A 22,189-nucleotide genomic window follows, 5' to 3' on the forward strand; every position below is an offset into this window, starting at 1 on the left:
ACCAGTGTCATTTTACAGTAACAGTGCATATGTATAGCACTGATTACTGTAGAAATGTTACTGGTAACCCCAAAAGTGTCAAAAATGTCAGTCAGGGGTCCGATCTGTCCGCCGCAATGTCGAAGTACCGCAAAAAAAAAAATCGCAGATCGCCGCCATTACGCGTTAAAAAAAAAAAACAACAAAAATGACATCAATCTTTCCCTTTGTTAGTAAACGCGATAACTTTTGCGCAAACCAATCAAAATACGCTTTTTGCGATTTTTTTATTTTTTTTTTTTTTCCCCCAAACATATGTAGCATAAAACAAATTGGCCGAAAATGTTAAATTTTAATTTTTACATTTTTTTTTTTTTGGGGAATTTTTCATATAAAAAAAATGTGAAAAATATTGCTATTTTTGCAAAATTGACACTTTTTTTGTTTATAGTGCATGATCAAAAAATCGCACAGGTGATCAAATACCACCAAAAGAAAGCTCTGTTTGTAGGAAAAAAATGACGTCAAATTCGTTTAGGTACAGCGTCTTACGACCGCGCAATTGTCCGTTAAAGTCACGCAGTGCCGAATCGCAACATACCCCTTGGTCAGGAAGGGGGTAAAATCTTCCGGGGCTTAAGTGGTTAATTGTTAAAAAAATCACGCTCTCTGTTCAAACCCCCCCCTCCTTACGGTCTTAATCCAGCATTTCCATGATTAATACAGTGAAGAGCTGCTCTCTGCTCACTCACAGCTGTCAAAAAAATAAAGCCGGCAAATGTTTATCAACATTGCTCAGTGCTGAGAGATAACTACAAACAATGTATCATTTGGTTCTTTTAGATCAAAGAAATGAAATTTGGTCTGTTGGCCCCTTTCACATGAACGATCCGATCAGATCCGCCTATCCGTTTTCTAGGCGGATCTGATCCTCCATTCATCCCTATGGGGCAGCGGATGTCCGCTGACACTCGCTGCTCTCCGATTCGGATCCTATCCGAATCCAGACGGATGGAAACCCTATTTTCCATCCGTCCAGGGGATGTGATCGGATGAGAGCAGACAGGTGGTCCGCTCTCATCCGATTCCCCCATGGAGGGCTGCAGGGCTCTGACACCTCCCCACACAGAGCGGAGAGGGAGCTGTCACCTGCCTGCTCAGCGGAGATCGGCGCATCGATAACCCGCTGAGCAGCACGGAGTCCGCCAACGGAGGCGGACAGTGTGAAAGGAGCCTAAATGAGCTCAGTTTAATCACTTCCGAACTGCCTGCCTCATATATACTACTTGCGTGGCCGAGCTGTGATTGGACACAGCGGGTACAGCAGCCGCGATGGCCAACGGGACCAGCCGATTGTTCCGAGGAGAGGCAGAGTGGGATTTTATGTAATTAATTGCATCCATCCCCCCCCCTAACAGTTTGAAATCATTCCCTAGGAGCACACTTAACCCTTTCATCGCCCCTGCCAGTGTCATTTATACAGTGACAGGTCTTTTTTTTTTTTTTTTTTTTTTTTTTTTTCAGCAGTGATCAGTATATTGGTGTCACTGGTTCCCAAAAGTGTCAGATTTGTCCACTACAATGTCACAGTCCCGCAAAAAATCGCTGATCGCCACCATTAATTTTTTTTACCACGAACATGTAGCAGAATACATATTGGCCTAAACTGATAAAAAAAAACTTAGATTTTTTTTTTTTTTTTTTTTTACATTTTTCTTATTGGATATGTTTTTAAAGCAAAAAAATATATTCTGTTTGTTTTTTTTTTTTAATTTTTATTTTTTCAGAAATGGTCGCTCTGTTTATAGCACGAAAAAAAATAACCACATCGGTGATCAAATACCACCAAAAGAAAGCTCGATTTGTGGGAAAAAGACATACGTTTTATTTGGGTACAGCGTCGCAATACCGCGCAATTGTCAGTTAAAGCAACGCAATGCCGTATTGCAAAAAATTGTCTGATCAGGAAGGTGGTAAAACCATCCGGGGGTTGAAGTGGTTTAAAGACTAAGCCTTTTTCTGACACCTGTTGCTTACAAGTTAAATCAGTATTTTCTCTTTGTATATCCACTTTAGCTCCAGGCCTTTTTCTGGCATTTTTTTTTTTTACATGTAACAATTTTTTTGCTAGAAAATTACTTAGAACCCCCAAACAATATAAATATATATATATATATATATATATATATATATATATATATATATAGATAGAGTTATAGATATATATATATAACATAATTTTGTTTTTTTTCAGCAGAGACCCTAGAGAATTAAAATTTGGTTGTTGCAATATTTAATGTCACACTGTATTTGTGTAGCGGTCTTTCTAACGCAATTTTTTTCTGAAAAATACAGTAAACAGTAAAGTTAGCCTAATTTTTTTTGTATAATGTGAAAGAAGATGATAATCCGAGAATCGTGATCTTTACTCTAAGCAAAAAAATTGTGATTCTCATCTTTTTCAGAATCCATGCAGCGATAGGGACCTTAGAGTGTAATATATATATATATATATATATATATATATATATATATATATATATATATATATATATATATATATATATATATATATATATATATATTACACTCTAAGGTCCCTATCTCCCAATCATACATGCTAGGGCCAATTTAGACATGAACCAATTAACCTACCAGCATGTCTTTGGAGTGTGGGAGGAAACCGGAGTACCTGCAGGAAACCCACACAGGGAGAACATGAAACTCCAGGCAGGTAGTGCTGTGGTTGGGATTCAAACCAATGATCCTATTGCTGCTAGGCAGAAGTGCTAATCAATTAGCCACTGTGCTGCAGACACATTTGCAGCTTCCATCCCCTAGCCTCCTGACACATGAGGCTTCGTTATTCCTAAATATTTTTTAGGCCCCTTTCACACTTGTGCGACTTGTCCTGCAAAGTCGCAAGACCAGTCATTCCCCATGATTTCCAATGATGACCAATAATATCTATGCGACTTTAAAGTAGTCCCTGCACTACTTTGTTCTGACTTCAGGTCCATAGACCTCAAGATTACACAGGCACTGCTTCAAGGCACAGCAAAGTCGTGCGACTTTCAGGTCATACAAGTGTGAAAGGAGCCTAAAGAGGAGCTCCAGTCTAATTTAAAAAAAATAATTCATCTACAAAAACTGTAGCTGCTGACTTTTAATAAACAGACACTCGCCTGTCCCAGGATACAGCGCTGTTCTCACCCGAGCCTTTTGTTCCACCAGTCTTCGGTCTGTGGGGGACCTGGCTATGACAGCTTGCAGCTTAAAGCGGAGTTCCGGGCACAAAATCGATATTTTTTTTTTTTGTGCCCGTCCGCTAGTTCTGCATCGCCTGAAAAGGAATTGGATAGTTAGGTTTTTTTTTTTTAAAAAAACACACCTTGTAATTGAAGATCGTAAATACTCACCTCAGGGTACTTCCTCCCTCAGTGCCGCGGCTCCGCTGTCACTTCCTGTCTCGCGATGATTCCTGGGAGCTGAACGTCATCGCTCCCTGGAATCAATGCGACGGCACCGGCCCCGCTCGTCACTTCCGGGCGACGCCGCATTCCCCTGCTAAACAGCTTCTGGACATGCCCAGAAGCTGTTTAGGAATGCGGCGCTGCACCGGAAGTGACGAGAGGGGCCGGTGCAGGCGCATTCTGGGAGAAGAAGACGCAGAAGAGGATCGCGCCGGCTTCAGCTGCCCACAAGAGAGATGGAAACGCTGTGGAAGAAATTTTATAAGTGAGTATTTCTTCTAAAAGGTAAGTGCGAACCGGGACAGATCAGAGGCTAGCCATTGTGGAATGTACTAGCCCTGACTGTCCACGTGGCCACTGCGCATGCGCGAGCCGAACTGTGCACCGTGAATGGTTCCTCTATCTTCTGGGACCTGTGACGTGTCGGAGAAGACTGTGGGGAGGGGAGGGTAGGGACAGAACTCCCTCACGGTCCACTAAACTAGGCATCTGCACCCCCCCCCCCCAAAAAAAAAACAGCCATTTGTGAAAGAGTAGCAGGGGAAGGAGGCCTAAAGCAGAACGTTTGGTTTAAGCTCTGCTTTAATGTCCCCAATCTGAAAGCATAGTAGAAGAAAAAAATAAATCTGTCTGCTTGTAAGACTAAACTCTGATTGCATGTCTGTTCATATAATAACTAAGATTATTTTATTAACATGACTGTTCCCCTTTAAACCCATAAAATTAAAATTTATATTTAATGAGTGTGACCTTTTTTTTTCTGAGAAGTAATTTATAATGTGCTCACTTTATTGGATTTTCACCAGCCCTCCGGGTTCCATAACAAATTTACCAAAACACTTCCATCAATAATCCCTCCATTTATAGAAGGATTGAGGGTACAGTGACGGGGCCAAGACCATGTGTTCCTGCCAGTTACAGCACACTAAAGCTGTGTCAGTGCCCATACTATCGGTGTTCTAATTTTTTTAAATAATTACAGTGCTGGCATAAAGTGTTGGCGGACCCTGATGCTTGGAAAGTTTGTAGGGAGCCAGATACTGAGCAAAGAACATTGGACTAAAGAAAACACTGATTACAGATGATGTAAAGCCACCCATAGACATAAGATCCTGCTCGCTAGACTTGGAACTTTCTTTTCATAAACAGTGACGGTCTTCTCCGCTGAAAATATTACATATTTGCAAAATATTTGTGATAATTTTGGGATGATGCAGCTGGGAACAGAAAATGTGTACTGCCTGCACTCATCTTATAATGAAACAATAGACGTAAGAAAATATTGTTTGGCAAATTAAAGTGGCAAAAAAAAACCCAACTTTACTTTTGTCTGCCATCTGCTAATGTTCTTTTATAGGAATGATCTTCGCTTAGTGCCGGTTCACACTATTGAAATACGGGAACACTGCAAAAATACTGCGTGTTCCCGCATCGCATCCACAACACAGGCATTTCACACTGCCATATGCGATACACTGGGGGTGTCAATTCAAAGTTAATGACACCCTCAGATCAGATCGCATATCGCAGTGCAATCTGACAGTTCACACAGGAATCGGATCGCACTAGTGTGAACCACCATCCGATCTGATTCTGCTGCGGACCAAAAAAAGGGTCATGTGCGTGTTCACTGCGATTGCGGTGTGAATTCAGCCATACAAACTGTATGGCTGAACTCGCACTTCACAGACATCGCATGTGATTTTAGGAGCAGTGCCGGTTCACAAATTGTGCGATGCGGGAACGCTGCGAATATGCAGCATGATCCCGCATCGCATCAGCACCTCTGGCAGTTCACACTGCCATATGCGATACGCAGATGGTGTCAATTAAAAGTTAACGACGCCCCTAGTTGCGATCGCATATCGCAGTGCGATCTGCAAGTTCTCACTGAATCGGATTGCACTAGTGTGAACCACTATGCGATCCGATTCTGCTGCAGATAAAAAAAAGCCTCATGTGCGAGTTTAGTACGGATGCGGTGCGAATTCAGCCATACAAAGTGGCAAAAGCAATCCAGCTGAAATTCGCACCGCACATGAGATCGCATGTAATTTAGGAGCAGTGTGCGCCGAATTACATGCGATCTCCGCGATCACACTAATGTGAACCGGGGCTAAATGAACACTCAGCTTAATAATATCTGTTTCTTTATAGTGCGATTTATCTCTGTATATCCACTTTAGCTCCAGGCCTTTTTCTGACACTTTTTTGTTTACATGTAACAATCGTAGTTTTTACTTAGAACCCCCAAACAGTATATATATATATATATGTGTGTGTGTGTGTGTATATATATATATATATATATATATATATATATATATATATATATATATATATATATATATATATATATATATATATATATATATATAGTGTGTGTTTTTTTAAAGAGGAGGCCCAAGAGAATCAATTGGTGTGTTTTGCAATTTTTTTTTATCCCACACGGTATTTGCGCAGTGTTTTTCAAACGCAATTTTGTGTGCAGAAATACACTTTGATTTTTTTTTCGAAAAAAATGGATTTTTGTAAGAACTTACCGTAAAATCCTTTTCTCTTAAGCTCATTGACAGACGTAGTCTTCTTGATTCTCAAGAGCTGGGTTATGTTGTCTCCGCAGGAGTAGGACTAGGCAGAATGACAAAAACGTTCTGGCTCCACCCTAGGGGGCAGTCCCTGAGGGTATATCCTCCCTCTCTCTGCTACAGGGAATCAGTTCTGTTTAAAGCAGTACAGAGAAATTAACCCAACCCAACTCAATGATAGAGGGGCGGGTACTACGTCTGTCAATGAGCTTAAGAGAAAAGGATTTTACGGTAAGTTCTTACAAAAATCCATTTTTCTCTATCGCTCATTGACAGACGTAGTCTTCTTGATTCTCAAGAGCTGGGACATCCAGAAGCAGTGCCACAAATGAGGGGTGGGATTGACAAAATCAAATCCAATCTAGTAGGCCCAACCGGTGCCAAACTAGAAGTTTTAAAGGCTCATTATAAACAAAGAATGAGACTAAAGAAAAATTTTCCAACGGAAAAAAAAAAAACCCTCGAGGTAGACCACTGGTCTCCTCAAATTGCGGCCTGCAAAACCTTGCGGCCAAATGAGGCATCAGACGATGCCATTACATCAATTTTATAATGTTTGGAGAAGGTATGCACCGACGACCAGGTAGCCGCCTTGCACACCTGGACCACTGACGCCTGATGGCGAAAGGCCCATGACGCACTAAGTGCCCGAGTGGAGTGCGCCTTAACAGGGAACGGGGGCTCCCGACCCTTAATAGAATAAGCCTGCACTATCGTCTGTCTGATCCATCTGGAAATGGTCGCGGCAGATGCAGGCAACCCCTTTTTGGGTCCATCTGGGATCACAAAAAGTGAATCCGTCTTGCGAAACGAGTCTGTCGTTTTCAAGTATACCCTGATCGCCCGGACCACATCCAAGGAGTGCAAAGCAAATTCCCGAGGATGACTGGGCTTAGGACACAGGGAAGGTAATACAATTTCTTCATTCAGATGAAATTCTGAAACTACTTTTGGTAGGAAGGATGGATTCGGACGAAGAACCACCTAATCTCTATGAACCACCAGATATGGTGAACGACAAGATAATGCGGCCAGTTCTGACACCCTGCGTGCAGAAGTAATAGCCACCAAGAAGGCCACCTTCTGGGACAACGTGGGTAGAGGAATCTCCCTAATATCTTCAAAGGGAGGTTTCTGAAGAACCGACAACACTAAATTAAGATCCCAGGGGGGTAACGGCGCGCGCACTGGCGGAGCCAGATGTCGCACCCCCTGGATGAAATTCCGCACCAAGGAATGAGTAGCCAAAGGCTTCTGAAAGAAGATGGCTAATGCTGAGACCTGACCCTTGATAGTACTCAAGGCCAGTTTCTGCTCAACCCCTTGTTGCAGAAAAGCCAATATTCGACTAATCGAATAAGACCGAGGACGGAACCCCAAAGGTTCACACCATGCAATGTAGGACTTCCATGTGCGATGATAAATCTTTCTGGAAGTCGCTTTCCTTGCTTCAACTAGAGTAGGAATAACTGAAGCTGACAAACCTTTGTCTTTCAGCACCTGGGTCTCAATAGCCAGGCCGTTAAAGCCAGCGATCGTAAAGCAGGATGGAAGATCGGTCCCTGAGACAGTAGATCCTCTCTGAGAGGAAGTCTCCACGGGACGTCCGCCACCAGTCTGACCATGTCGGCGTACCAAGCTCGACGAGGCCAGTCCGGAGCTACCAGGATTACTGGGATTCCTTCCTCCTCTACCCTGCGAAGAAGTCTTGGCAGTAACGCGAGAGGAGGGAAGGCATATATTAGCTGGTATTGCCCCCACGGGGCGATCAGTGCGTCTGCGGTTTCTGCTAGAGGATCGCGGGAGCGAGCCACGAATCTCTGAACTTTCCTGTTGAATCGTGATGCCAACAGATCCACATCCGGGGTGCCCCACCGTAGGCACAACTGGTGGAAAACGTCTGGATGGAGGGACCATTCCCCCTGATCCAGGGTCTGACGGCTGAGATAATCTGCCTGCCAATTCTCCACCCCCGGAATGAACACCGCAGAGATTGCTGGAACAAATCGTTCCGCCCAGCGAAGAATGCAAGCCACTTCTTTGGCCGCTCGGACACTCTTGGTGCCCCCCTGGTGATTGACATAAGCCACGGCCGTGGCATTGTCCGACTGGATCCGAACCGGGCTGCCCTGGAGCTGCTCGGTCCAGTGAATCAGACAAAGTCTGATCGCTCTCAGTTCCAATACATTTATCGGTAATCTGGATTCTTCCGGGGACCAAAGTCCCTGGACAGATAATTGACCGAGAATTCCTCCCCATCCGGATAGACTGGCATCCGTGGTCACTATCGTCCAATATATTGGCAGAAATGACTTTCCCTGGCTGAGCATTGGAGACCGAAGCCACCAAACCAGAGACTCTCTGGTCTGTTTGCTCAATCGTATCTGATTGTCCAGGGATTCCGGATTCCGATTCCATCTGAGGAGAATCTCTTGCTGAAGAATTCGGGTATGGGACTGGGCAAATGGGACTGCTTCGAATGAAGCCACCATCAACCCCAGAACCCTCATGCAAGTCCGAAGGGAAGACCAGCTGTTGGACAGTAACAACTGGACTGCTGATTGAATCTTTCGAAGTTTCCCTACCGGAAGAAACACTCTTGTCCTGACTGTGTCTAGAATTAGACCCAGATATTCGAGCCTCTGGGTGGGAACCAGAAAGGACTTTTGCTGGTTCACCAGCCACCCGAATTCCTGTAAAGAAATCATAGTAACTTCTATGTTTTGTAGCAAGGTCTGAGGAGACTCTGCATGAAGCAGAAGATCGTCTAGGTAACCTAGAATCGATATACCTTTTTGGCGCAGAAGTGCCAACATTGGGGCCAACACTTTTGTGAAGACCCGCGGAGCCGTGGCGAGACCGAAAGGTAACGCCACAAACTGATAGTGGTTCTCCTCTACGGAAAAGCGTAGAAAACGCTGATGTCCTGCGAAAATGGGAATGTGAAGATAGGCGTCCTTGATGTCTATGGACGCTAGGACATCCCCTGGATGCAGGAAGGCTGCTACCGTGCGAATGGACTCCATTCTGAATCTTCTTATGTTGACGAAAGAATTGAGTGCTCTTAAGTCCAGAATTGGACGCACTTTGCCCTCTTTCCTGGGTATTGTAAACAGGTTTGAATAAAACCCTTGAAACCGTTCTGTCCAAGGAACGTGGACTACCACTCCTTGTTGTAGTAGATCTGTGACTGCTCTCCGCAGATCTTCTAGACGATCCGGAGATAGTCGGATATTGGAAGGGAAGAATCGCGCCGGTGGGAGAGATCGAAACTCGATCTTGTACCCTGACTTTATGACTTCGCAAACCCATTTGTCCGGGATTCTGGAAAGCCATGGATCCGGGAACCGGCGAAGACGTCCCCCCACCCCAGTTATGGGTGGGGGCGCACCTTCAGGCTTTGGATGGTTTATCTTCAGGTCTGGAGGGGGCGGGCTTTTGCTTGCCCGACCAACGACCCCTGATGCCTCCTGCAGGAGGCTTGGAGGACTTAGTTTTTTCACCCGCTGGACGAAAAAACCTCTTGTGAGCAGAAAAAGAAGGCCCTCGTCTTTGACGAGTTCCTCTACCTTTAAAATTTTGCGGTAAAAAGGTGCTTTTTCCGCCGGTGAGATCCTTAATGATCTCATCTAAGTTGGCTCCAAATAGACGTTCTCCTGAAAAGGGGATATTAGCCAATGCTTTCTTGGAACCTTGGTCGGCTATCCAACCTTTTAGCCACAGTGTGCGCCTGAGAACCACTGCTGAGACTGATGCTCGCGCCATTAATGGAGTGGCGTCTAACGCCGCATCACATACAAACTGTAACCCCTGTATCATTTGTTCCAACAAATCTGATACCGCCTGAGGGACTTCTTCTAAGTCCCGGCGTAACCACTTGGTCCATTCAGTTACAGCCTGCGAAACCAGACCAATAGCAATTATTGGCCTGAAAGCTGATCCAATCAATGAAAACATGGTGCGAGACATAGCTTCTATCTTGCGATCCACTGGATCTTTAAAAGACGGAGCGTCTTCCAAAGGAATAACCGTGGCTTTATTCAATCTAGCAATTGGTGAATCCACCACAGGTGGTTCTGTCCATTTCTTAATAAGGGTTTCCTCAAACGGATAACGCCTGTCAATGCGTTTGGAAATATTAAAAGTGCGTTTTGGCAGACGCCATTCTTCATCGATTGGATTGCCAAAACATTTGGGCAATGGAAAAACCTTTGCCACTTTGATGCGCTTTTTAGTCCCAAAAGGGATCTCAGTTTCAGCTATTTCTGATGGAATACCCTGTAACCTTAAAGTCTCTTGAACAGATACAATAAGTGCGTTTACCAACGCTTCCTCTCGGGCTATGGCTGATGCCGAAACATCCTCCTCACTGTCTGAAGAGACAGGACCCGAGACACCAATACCAGATGAAGTACCTGCAACTGCAGAAATAGGCTCAGAGTCTGAATCCGAGGTTTCAGATAATAAGGGGTTAGGCGGGGGTCGCTTTCTTGCGCCCTGTCCCTGACAAGCCACTTCCACCCGGGACACAAAAGTTTCCATAATGGCTGACAAAGATTCAATTGTCAATGGGGTGCTGGAGGATCCCGCAGACCCCTCGAGGGGATCCGGAGGAGATACATGAGTGGCAGGGTCCATGTTAATACAGAACACTTTTGCCAGCAATAAACAAAAAACTTCTTTTTTTTTTTTTTTTTTTGTGTGTCTCCCCCTAGCGCAATAGCGCCCCTCAGAGTACCTGCTTCTCGATCCCAGAGAGAGAGAGAGGGACCCCCAAGGCTCACCAACCGATGCAGAGCAGTTTCCAACAAACTGCAGCCAGCGTCTGTCTTACACAGACTGGAAGGAGCTGTTTGCTTTTTCCCGGGCAGAAGGCGTGGCTCCGCCCCCTGTGTACGCCTTCCGGCGTTCCCAGCCCTCCACGAGGACGCTGGGCTCACAAAACATGGCCGCCCCCATAGAAGAGACATAAGACTCCAAAAACATGGCGGCCGGCGTGACCTGAGGACATACATGCATTCGGTCTACGGCAAAATGGCGGCGGACCGCCGATATCGTCTTCCCAGCACATCCACCTGCACTCTGCTGAGAGGTGACATATGGATCTACAGAGATACACTGCACATAAGGTAGTATTATACCTCCTATGTTTGCTGTAATGTTACAGTCTGCTGGGTAGAGTGCTAGCTCTTGAACCAAGTCCACTTCCCACAAACACATGCTGTATTACAAGGGGGACTTGTAAGTGTCAGATATATACTGACCATATATGGAGGGGCCCATAATATATACTGCCTCATAAATGAGGAAAAAAGGGAACGTTTTACTCACCATACCGAACCGACAGGCACCCTCTCTTCATAATACCCTCTCCACCGAGGTGGGGGTTTGTGGACGCCTCGACTCTCTGGTCCTGGCGTCCAAGCGAGCTTTTAACTCGCAAAGTCAGTCCCTTAACTGGGACTCCGTCGCGGCCGACTCAGCGCACTGGTCTGCACGCGCTTTTTAGGCAGAGACCGGGGTGACCACTGGATCTCACATCCAGCCCGTCGCCCGGCCCCGCATACTTACTTGAATATGTCGCGGCCGACCAAGCGCAATGCCTGGTCTGCACGCGCTCGTAGGCCGGCTGGGGTGACCACAAGTGTCGCCCAGTCCGGCATCTTTGCTTGAAGATCTCACAGGAAAAAAACACTGGAGAAAAACTACCTAAAAAAATGTCTTTTTCTTAAAGAAAAAAAGTCTTGCCAGGACCAAAAGATCCCAGCAAGGAACTTAGGTCCTTACTCCTGACTAGACAGAAAAAAACTGATTCCCTGTAGCAGAGAGAGGGAGGATATACCCTCAGGGACTGCCCCCTAGGGTGGAGCCAGAACGTTTTTGTCATTCTGCCTAGTCCTACTCCTGCGGAGACAACATAACCCAGCTCTTGAGAATCAAGAAGACTACGTCTGTCAATGAGCGATAGAGAAAACACAATGCATAACCCAATTATTTTGGTAAAATATAATAGATGATGTTTCAAGGAGTAAATGGATACAAGTCATATCATGCTTTAAAATTACGCATGCCCATGCGACAAACCGATTAGACTTATACAGGAGGTCGGGTTTAAGAAATAATGCCCATGATCATGGTGATACCTCACGTGTGGGATGATCGAGGTTTGTTTGAGTGCAAGACCGACACATGCGCACAAGCACCTGGGGACGGCGGCATTTAAAAAAAAATATTATTTCGTTTTATTTTTACATCGTCACTTTTCACTTTTTCTTTTTATTAATATCACATTTATTGCTCTCACGCGTCGTTTAAACATCCCTTGTGAACGGCAATAGGCATGTGACGGGTACTCTATATGGAGTGATCTGGGGTCTATAAGACCACAAATCCCTCTTCTGCCCTTAAAAGCATTTGATCACACCAAGATCTGTTTGTTCGAATGCTTTTGATTTTCGAAAATGGTCCCGTTGGCATGCAGGTAAACTGGAAGTAATGTCAGGTTATCGCTTCTGGGTTTTCATATCCAAACATCGTACAAAGCCGATCTGGTCTTTGTTCGGCTCTCCGATTAGCCGGTGGTGTGTCAGGAGATCCTAGTAAAGCCATGGAAGGTGGCGGGAGGGGAGGGACGCCCCCATCCAACTGCTTGCAAAAGCAATCTGGTAGCTAGTTAGCTGCTAAATTTGCTTTAGCAAGGAGCCAACCATCTGCTCTAAAAACCAGTACCGGGATTGTCAGGCATTGTCCCGGTATCTAGCGACGTACAGGTATGGCTCTGGTTGTTATGTGACGCAGTGTTCTTAACCTTTTTTGAGTCATGGACCCCATTAAAGCGGTAGTAAATCCTAATTAAAAAATAAAATAAAAACCTTCTGGTTGTCCTGCAATGAAATGTCATCGCATACTAGCCCATTATGAAAGAATCACTTGGAAAACGAAGCCCTCCAGCAGCGTGCTGTCACCATTGACAGGGCTTCCATTTTCACCTGGTCTTCCTTCCTGGATTGTAGGCCCTGGCTATTTCAATGGCGGCATGATGTCCTTTGAGAGCGCAGTGGTCATGCCCTGCCGATGTCACCGGCTGCTAGTCATTGGAATATCTCCTAAACTGTGCACATATTCATTTTACCTACAGGTAAGCTTTATTATTCGCTTACCTGTAGGTAAAAGTGGCAGAACAGACTTTACTACCACTTGAAGAATCTAATGAAATCTATGGATCCCCTCTCCATAAATATGCACACAAGTTTGCATGCAATGAATATACAGTAAACCCCCCTCCATTGCGGGGGTTACGTTCCGGACCCAGCTGCGAAAAGTGAAAATCCGCGAAATAGAAAAACCCTATTAAAATGCATTATAGGCATGTTTTTTACTGTCACTGTACGTGTAAAAGCATTTTTTAGGTCTTTAAACACACTTTTAAAACAATAGAAACTCATTTAAACACATAAAAGATACTGAGAGACAGAGCAAGAGCTATGGAAAACACAAAAATATTTCATTTTTATTGATTTATATAGTAAAATAACATTACAAAAAAAAAACGCAATATACCGGGACCGCAAAAACTGAACCGCGATGGAGCGGGGGTTACTGTATATAATTTATTGACATTTGATTGCCTTATGAATATGACATACAAAGCGTTTGAATAAAGTAAACAATCTTTCAAAAAAGACTCACCCCTTTTCATCCAAAAAGTAATGGCCACTCATTACAAATCTAGACCAGTGTCCTTTTAACTATGTATTTGACATACTTGGCCGATGCTGCTGGAAGCTGAAAATCACTGAAGTAGACACCGCTACTCTAATGATCTGAGCGGCCAGCCTGATGCTTTGTGCATACAGGGGGTCCGCCACTCAGCACAGGCTCCATTCAGAGCATGCTTTGTGTTTTCCGAATGAATGCAAGCGTTCTCTTATTGGATGAGGTGGAGAGGCAGGATGGTGACATCACATCCATCTTGTCCAATCAGAGAATGATTTGCAGTAATTAAAAAAAAAAAGCAAAGCATTCTCTGAATGGTGCCTGAGTGGCCGATCCCCTGTATTCACAATGTATGGCTGCTTAGCATGGGACATTGACGTTGCTGGAGATCATTAGAGTAGCAGTGTCTACTTCAGTGATTTTCAGCCGCATCGATCGGGTATGTCATACACTATTTTATCAAAAGTATTGGGACACATGCCTTTACACACTCATGAACTTTAATGGTGTCCCAGTCTTAGTCCGTAGTGTTTTAATATTGAGTTGACCCAAACTTTGCAGCTATAGCAGCTTCAACTCTTCTGGGAAGGCTGTCCACAAGGTTTAGGAGTGTGTCTATGGGAACGTTTGACCATTCTTCCAGAAGCGCATTTGTGAGGTCAGGCACTGATGTTGGACGAGAATGCCTGGCTCGCAGCCTCCGATTTGATTCATCCAAAGGTGTTCTATGAAGGCCAGTCAAGTTCCTCCACCCCAAACTCGCTTATCCATGTCTTTATGGACCTTGTTTGAGAGAGGGAGAGAGAGGGAGAGGGAGAGACATTATGTATAACATGCCAATGTCTACAATTTGTTTTGGACATCAGACTGCGTGGTGATTTTAGTACTGTTTGGTCATGTGTTCTTGAAGTCCTGGAGTCGGATATCTTTAGAAATCCTGTCTATTTGGAGTTTGTATTCTCATCCAATTTTTCTGTGGGATTTTAACTGTCTTTTACATTGTGTCTGTGATATTACAACTGAGGCTGAGTAACTAGTTCATCTACACTGAAAAAACACGATTAGCTATATGAATAAAGTTTTACATATACTTTTTACATTTTAATTCTGATTGTTTTCTTTTCTCTTTAGACGAAATCTAAATTATTTTTCCAATGCGTATGCGGCAGCTGTCAGTGCAGTTGACCCTGATGCTGGAAATGGTGAACTCTGCATCAAAGTACCATCAGAATTGTGGAAACATGTTGACGGTAATCTACATTACGACTATTTTGCTGTTGTGGTATGCCTGTGCCTGACTAATAATTTATTATTATTGTTTGTGTATTTTTTTTTTTCTTTCTGCAGAGTTAAAAGTGCTGAAGGTGTACATTGAGTTCTCCCTGGACCAGCCGAAAGGCGGCCTTCATTTTGTTGTTCCCAATGTGGAAGGTAGTATGGCAGAGAGAGGGGCTCATGTCTTTTCCTATGGATACCAGAACTCCACCAGGTAAGCCGTAGTCCTGTTGGCTGGCATCACATTGAATTTCGCTGCCAGGCCCTGTGCTCCACTTTTGCACACAGCTGGCCAGGCCATTTTTGCAATTTTTCCGTTGCTTTTTTATTTTTCCCTTACAGCTTTCTGAGTTTGTTAAAGCTCCCCCCCCCATGCATATTTTTTCTGAAAGCACATGACCAGTAGAATACAAATAAGGTGCTACTGATTTTAAGAGCCGGTTCACACTGGGGCGACCTGTCAGGCGACCTGGTCGCCTGACAGGTCGCCGTAGGTCGCCTGCCATAGAGAAGCTGTGGACCCGTTCTAATAGGAGCGACACAAGTCGCTCCGACTTAGAAAAAGGGTCCGGAGCTTCTTTGGGGCGACCCGGAGCGACCTGCATTGACTTAAATTATATGAAGTCCGTGCCGGCCGCTCTGAGGTCGTGGTGCGAGCTGCGCACCGCGATTACACAGGTCGCCCGGCAAGGTCGGCTCGCCCCAGTGTGAACGGGGTCTTAGGGTATACAGTAATGATTTCTCTATCGCTCATTGACAGACGTAGTCTTCTTGATTCTCAAGAGCTGGGTTATGTTGTCTCCGCAGGAGTAGGACTAGGCAGAATGACAAAACGTTCTGGCTCCACCCTAGGGGGCAGTCCCTGAGGGTATATCCTCCCTCTCTCTGCTACAGGGAATCAGTTTTTTTCTGTCTAGTCAGGAGTAAGGACCTAAGTTCCTTGCTGGGATCTTTTGGTCCTGGCAAGACTTTTTTCTTTAAGAAAAAGACATTTTTTAGGTAGTTTTCTCCAGTGTTTTTTTTCCTGTGAGATCTTCAAGCAAAAATGCCGGACTGGGCGACACTTGTGGTCACCCCAGCCGGCCTACGAGCGCGTGCAGACCATGGCATTGCGCTTGGTCGGCCGCGACATATTCAAGTAAGTATGCGGGGCCGGGCGACGGGCTGGATGTTGAGATCCAGTGGTCACCCCGGTTTCTGCCTAAAAGCGCGTGCAGACCAGTGCGCTGAGTCGGCCGCGATGGAGTCCCAGTAAAGGGACTGACTTTGCGAGTTAAAAGCTCGCTTGGACGCCAGGCCCAGAGAGTCGAGGCGTCCACAAACCCCCACCCCGGTGGAGAGGGTATTGTGAAGAGAGGGTGCCTGTCGGTTCGGTATGGTGAGTAAACGTTCCCTTTTTTCCTCATTATGAGGCAGTATATATTATGGGCCCCTCCATATATGGTCAGTATATATCTGATACTTACAAGTCCCCCTTGTAATACAGCATGTGTTTGTGGGAAGTGGACTTGGTTCAAGAGCTAACACTCTACCCAGCAGACTGTAACATTACAGCAGACATAGGAGGTATAATCCTACCTTATGTGCAGTGTATCTCTGTAGATCCATATGTCACCTCTCAGCAGAGTGCAGGTGGATGTGCTGGGAAGACGATATCGGCGGTCCGCCGCCATTTTGCCGTAGACCGAATGCATATATGTCCTCAGGTCACGCCGGCCGCCATGTTTTTGGAGTCTTATGTCTCTTCTATGGGGGCGGCCATGTTTTGTGAGCCCAGCTTCCTCGTGGAGGGCTGGGAACGCCGGAAGGCGTACACAGGGGGCGGAGCCACGCCTTCTGCCCGGGAAAAAGCAAACGGCTCCTTCCAGTCTGTGTAAGACAGACGCTGGCTGCAGTTTGTTGGAAACTGCACTGCATCGGTTGGTGAGCCTTGGGGGTCCCTCTCTCTCTCTCTGGGATCGAGAAGCAGGTACTCTGAGGGGCGCTATTGCGCTAGGGGGAGACACACAAAAAGAAAAAAAAAAAAAAAAAAAAGAGAAAAAGTTTTTTTGTTTTTGCTGGCAAAAGTGTCCTGTATTAACATGGACCCTGCCACTCATGTATCTCCTCCGGATCCCCTCGAGGGGTCTGCGGGATCCTCCAGCACCCCATTGACAATTGAATCTTTGTCAGCTATTATGGAAACTTTTGTGTCCCGGGTGGAAGTGGCTTGTCAGGGACAGGGCGCAAGAAAGCGACCCCCGCCTAACCCCTTATTATCTGAAACCTCGGATTCAGACTCTGAGCCTATTTCTGCAGTTGCAGGTACTTCATCTGGTATTGGTGTCTCGGGTCCTGTCTCTTCAGACAGTGAGGAGGATGTTTCGGCATCCGCCATAGCCCGAGAGGAAGCGTTGGTAAACGCACTCATTGTATCTGTTCAAGAGACTTTAAGGTTACAGGGTATTCCATCAGAAATAGCTGAAACTGAGATCCCCTTTGGGACTAAAAAGCGCATCAAAGTAGCAAAGGTTTTTCCATTGCCCAAATGTTTTGGCAATCCAATCGATGAAGAATGGCGTCTGCCAAAACGCACTTTTAATATTTCTAAACGCATTGACAGGCGTTATCCGTTTGAGGAAACCCTTATTAAGAAATGGACAGAACCACCTGTGGTGGATTCACCTATTGCTAGATTGAATAAAGCCACGGTTATTCCTTTAGAAGACGCTCCGTCTTTTAAAGATCCAATGGATCGCAAGATAGAAGCTATGTCTCGCACCATGTTTTCCTTGATTGGATCAGCTTTCAGGCCAATAATTGCTATTGGTCTGGTTTCGCAGGCTGTAACTGAATGGACCAAGTGGTTACGCCGGGACTTAGAAGAAGTCCCTCAGGCGGTATCAGATTTGTTGGAACAAATGATACAGGGGTTACAGTTTGTGTGTGATGCGGCGTTAGACGCCACTCCATTAATGGCGCGAGCATCAGTCTCACCAGTGGTTCTCAGGCGTACACTGTGGCTAAAAGGTTGGTTAGCCGACCAAGGTTCCAAAAAAGCATTGGCTAATATCCCCTTTTCAGGAGAGCGTCTATTTGGAGCCAACTTAGATGAGATCATTAAGGATCTCACCGGTGGAAAAAGCACCTTTTTACCGCAAAATTTTAAGGGTAGAGGAACTCGTCAAAGACGAGGGCCTTCTTTTTCTGCTCACAAGAGGTTTTTTCGTCTAGCGGGTGAAAAAACTAAGTCCTCCAAAGCTCCTGCAGGAGGCGTCAGGGGTCGTTGGTCGGGCAAGCAAAAGCCCGCCCCCTCCAGACCTGAAGATAAACCATCCAAAGCCTGAAGGTGCGCCCCCACCCATAACTGGGGTGGGGGGACGTCTTCGCCGGTTCCCGGATCCATGGCTTTCCAGAATCCCGGACAAATGGGTTTGCGAAGTCATAAAGTCAGGGTACAAGATCGAGTTTCGATCTCTCCCACCGGCGCGATTCTTCCCTTCCAATATCCGACTATCTCCGGATCGTCTAGAAGATCTGCGGAGAGCAGTCACAGATCTACTACAACAAGGAGTGGTAGTCCACGTTCCTTGGACAGAACGGTTTCAAGGGTTTTATTCAAACCTGTTTACAATACCCAGGAAAGAGGGCAAAGTGCGTCCAATTCTGGACTTAAGAGCGCTCAATTCTTTCGTCAACATAAGAAGATTCAGAATGGAGTCCATTCGCACGGTAGCAGCCTTCCTGCATCCAGGGGATGTCCTAGCGTCCATAGACATCAAGGACGCCTATCTTCACATTCCCATTTTCGCAGGACATCAGCGTTTTCTACGCTTTTCCGTAGAGGAGAACCACTATCAGTTTGTGGCGTTACCTTTCGGTCTCGCCACGGCTCCGCGGGTCTTCACAAAGGTGTTGGCCCCAATGTTGGCACTTCTGCGCCAAAGAGGTATATCGATTCTAGGTTACCTAGACGATCTTCTGCTTCATGCAGAGTCTCCTCAGACCTTGCTACAAAACATAGAAATTACTATGATTTCTTTACAGGAATTCGGGTGGCTGGTGAACCAGCAAAAGTCATTTCTGGTTCCCACCCAGAGGCTCGAATATCTGGGTCTAATTCTAGACACAGTCAGGACAAGAGTTTTCCTTCCGGTAGGGAAACTCCGAAAGATTCAATCAGCAGTCCAGTTGTTACTGTCCAACAGCTGGTCTTCCCTTCGGACTTGCATGAGGGTTCTGGGGTTGATGGTGGCTTCATTCGAAGCAGTCCCATTTGCCCAGTCCCATACCCGAATTCTTCAGCAAGAGATTCTTCTCAGATGGAATCGGAATCCGGAATCCCTGGACAATCAGATCCGATTGAGCAAACAGACCAGAGAGTCTCTGGTTTGGTGGCTTCGGTCTCCAATGCTCAGCCAGGGAAAGTCATTTCTGCCAATATATTGGACGATAGTGACCACGGATGCCAGTCTATCCGGATGGGGAGGAATTCTCGGTCAGTTATCTGTCCAGGGACTTTGGTCCCCGGAAGAATCCAGGTTACCGATAAATGTATTGGAACTGAGAGCGATCAGACTTTGTCTGATTCACTGGACCGAGCAGCTCCAGGGCAGCCCGGTTCAGATCCAGTCGGACAATGCCACGGCCGTGGCTTATGTCAATCATCAGGGGGGCACCAAGAGTGTCCGAGCGGCCAAAGAAGTGGCTTGCATTCTTCGCTGGGCGGAACGATTTGTTCCAGCAATCTCTGCGGTGTTCATTCCGGGGGTGGAGAATTGGCAGGCAGATTATCTCAGCCGTCAGACCCTGGATCAGGGGGAATGGTCCCTCCATCCAGACGTTTTCCACCAGTTGTGCCTACGGTGGGGCACCCCGGATGTGGATCTGTTGGCATCACGATTCAACAGGAAAGTTCAGAGATTCGTGGCTCGCTCCCGCGATCCTCTAGCAGAAACCGCAGATGCACTGATCGCCCCGTGGGGGCAATACCAGCTAATATATGCCTTCCCTCCTCTCGCGTTACTGCCAAGACTTCTTCGCAGGGTAGAGGAGGAAGGAATCCCAGTAATCCTGGTAGCTCCGGACTGGCCTCGTCGAGCTTGGTACGCCGACATGGTCAGACTGGTGGCGGACGTCCCATGGAGACTTCCTCTCAGGGAGGATCTACTGTCTCAGGGACCGATCTTCCATCCTGCTTTACGATCGCTGGCTTTAACGGCCTGGCTATTGAGACCCAGGTGCTAAAGGACAAAGGTTTGTCAGCTTCAGTTATTCCTACTCTAGTTGAAGCAAGGAAAGCGACTTCCAGAAAGATTTATCATCGCACATGGAAGTCCTACATTGCATGGTGTGAACCTTTGGGGTTCCGTCCTCGGTCTTATTCGATTAGTCGAATATTGGCTTTTCTGCAACAAGGGGTTGAGCAGAAACTGGCCTTGAGTACTATCAAGGGTCAGGTCTCAGCATTAGCTATCTTCTTTCAGAAGCCTTTGGCTACTCATTCCTTGGTGCGGAATTTCATCCAGGGGGTGCGACATCTGGCTCCGCCAGTGCACGCGCCGTTACCCCCCTGGGATCTTAATTTAGTGTTGTCGGTTCTTCAGAAACCTCCCTTTGAAGATATTAGGGAGATTCCTCTACCCACGTTGTCCCAGAAGGTGGCCTTCTTGGTGGCTATTACTTCTGCACGCAGGGTGTCAGAACTGGCCGCATTATCTTGTCGTTCACCATATCTGGTGGTTCATAGAGATAAGGTGGTTCTTCGTCCGAATCCATCCTTCCTACCAAAAGTGGTTTCAGAATTTCATCTGAATGAAGAGATTGTATTACCTTCCCTGTGTCCTAAGCCCAGTCATCCTCGGGAGTTTGCGTTACACTCCTTGGATGTGGTCCGGGCGATCAGGGTATACTTGAAAACGACAGACTCGTTTCGCAAGACGGATTCACTTTTTGTGATTCCAGATGGACCCAAAAAGGGGTTGCCTGCATCTGCCGCGACCATTTCCAGATGGATCAGACAGACGGTAGTACAGGCTTATTCTATTAAGGGTCGGGAGCCCCCGTTCCCTGTTAAGGCGCACTCCACTCGGGCACTTAGTGCGTCATGGGCCTTTCGCCATCAGGCGTCAGTGGTCCAGGTGTGCAAGGCGGCTACCTGGTCGTCGGTGCATACCTTCTCTAAACATTATAAAGTTGATGTAATGGCATCGTCTGATGCCTCATTTGGCCGCAAGGTTTTGCAGGCCGCAATTTGAGGAGACCAGTGGTCTACCTCGAGGGTTTTTTTCCGTTGGAAAATTTTTTCTTTTAGTCTCATTCTTTGTTTACAATGAGCCTTTAAAACTTCTAGTTTGGCACCGGTTGGGCCTACTAGATTGGATTTGATTTTGTCAATCCCACCCCTCATTTGTGGCACTGCTTCTGGATGTCCCAGCTCTTGAGAATCAAGAAGACTACGTCTGTCAATGAGCGATAGAGAAAAATGGATTTTTGTAAGAACTTACCGTAAAATCCTTTTCTCTTAAGCTCATTGACAGACGTAGTACCCGCCCCTCTATCATTGAGTTGGGTTGGGTTAAATTCTCTGTACTGCTTTAAACAGAACTGATTCCCTGTAGCAGAGAGAGGGAGGATATACCCTCAGGGACTGCCCCCTAGGGTGGAGCCAGAACGTTTTGTCATTCTGCCTAGTCCTACTCCTGCGGAGACAACATAACCCAGCTCTTGAGAATCAAGAAGACTACGTCTGTCAATGAGCTTAAGAGAAAAGGATTTTACGGTACGTTCTTACAAAAATCCATTTTTTTAGCAGATACAAACACAGCAAATTTTACAAAATCCCTGCTAAGTTCCTTCTAAATATATAAACTAAACCTGTATTGAGTTAGGAAATAACAAATATTTGTACATTTTAAATTGCACCTTTTTGAGAAATAGTGAAAATCGGACGTACGCTAAAATTTCTCTAAAAATCTGGAGGTTTTCACTTACAGCTTTCAGAGTTTAAAAAAGACCCCCCCCCCCCCCCCAAACCATATATTTTCTGTAAGCACATGGCCAGTAGAATAAAAGGAAGGTGCTACTGATTTTTATGGCACTGCGATATTTGCGCAAATGTTTATCAAACCAATATTTTCACTAAAAATACGCTAAAATCATTAAAAGTACATGGCAAAA

At 45.8% G+C, this 22,189-nt stretch overlaps 1 protein-coding gene across 1 annotated transcript in view; it reads left to right on the plus strand.

Annotated features, from left to right (window-relative positions):
- The window catches only part of TAF2 (TATA-box binding protein associated factor 2), a 209,330-nt gene that overhangs the window by 17,349 nt on the left and 169,792 nt on the right, over nt 1–22,189 (plus strand). Inside the window, exons 4-5 of the mRNA XM_082258212.1 lie at nt 14,888–15,006; nt 15,104–15,245. Coding sequence (XP_082114338.1) covers nt 14,888–15,006; nt 15,104–15,245 — 261 coding nt within the window. The remainder of the gene's footprint in view (nt 1–14,887; nt 15,007–15,103; nt 15,246–22,189) is intronic.

The sequence above is a fragment of the Pelophylax lessonae genome (genome assembly GCF_965119305.1).
Source record: "Pelophylax lessonae genome assembly, chromosome: 5".
NCBI classification, from domain to species: domain Eukaryota; kingdom Metazoa; phylum Chordata; class Amphibia; order Anura; family Ranidae; genus Pelophylax; species Pelophylax lessonae.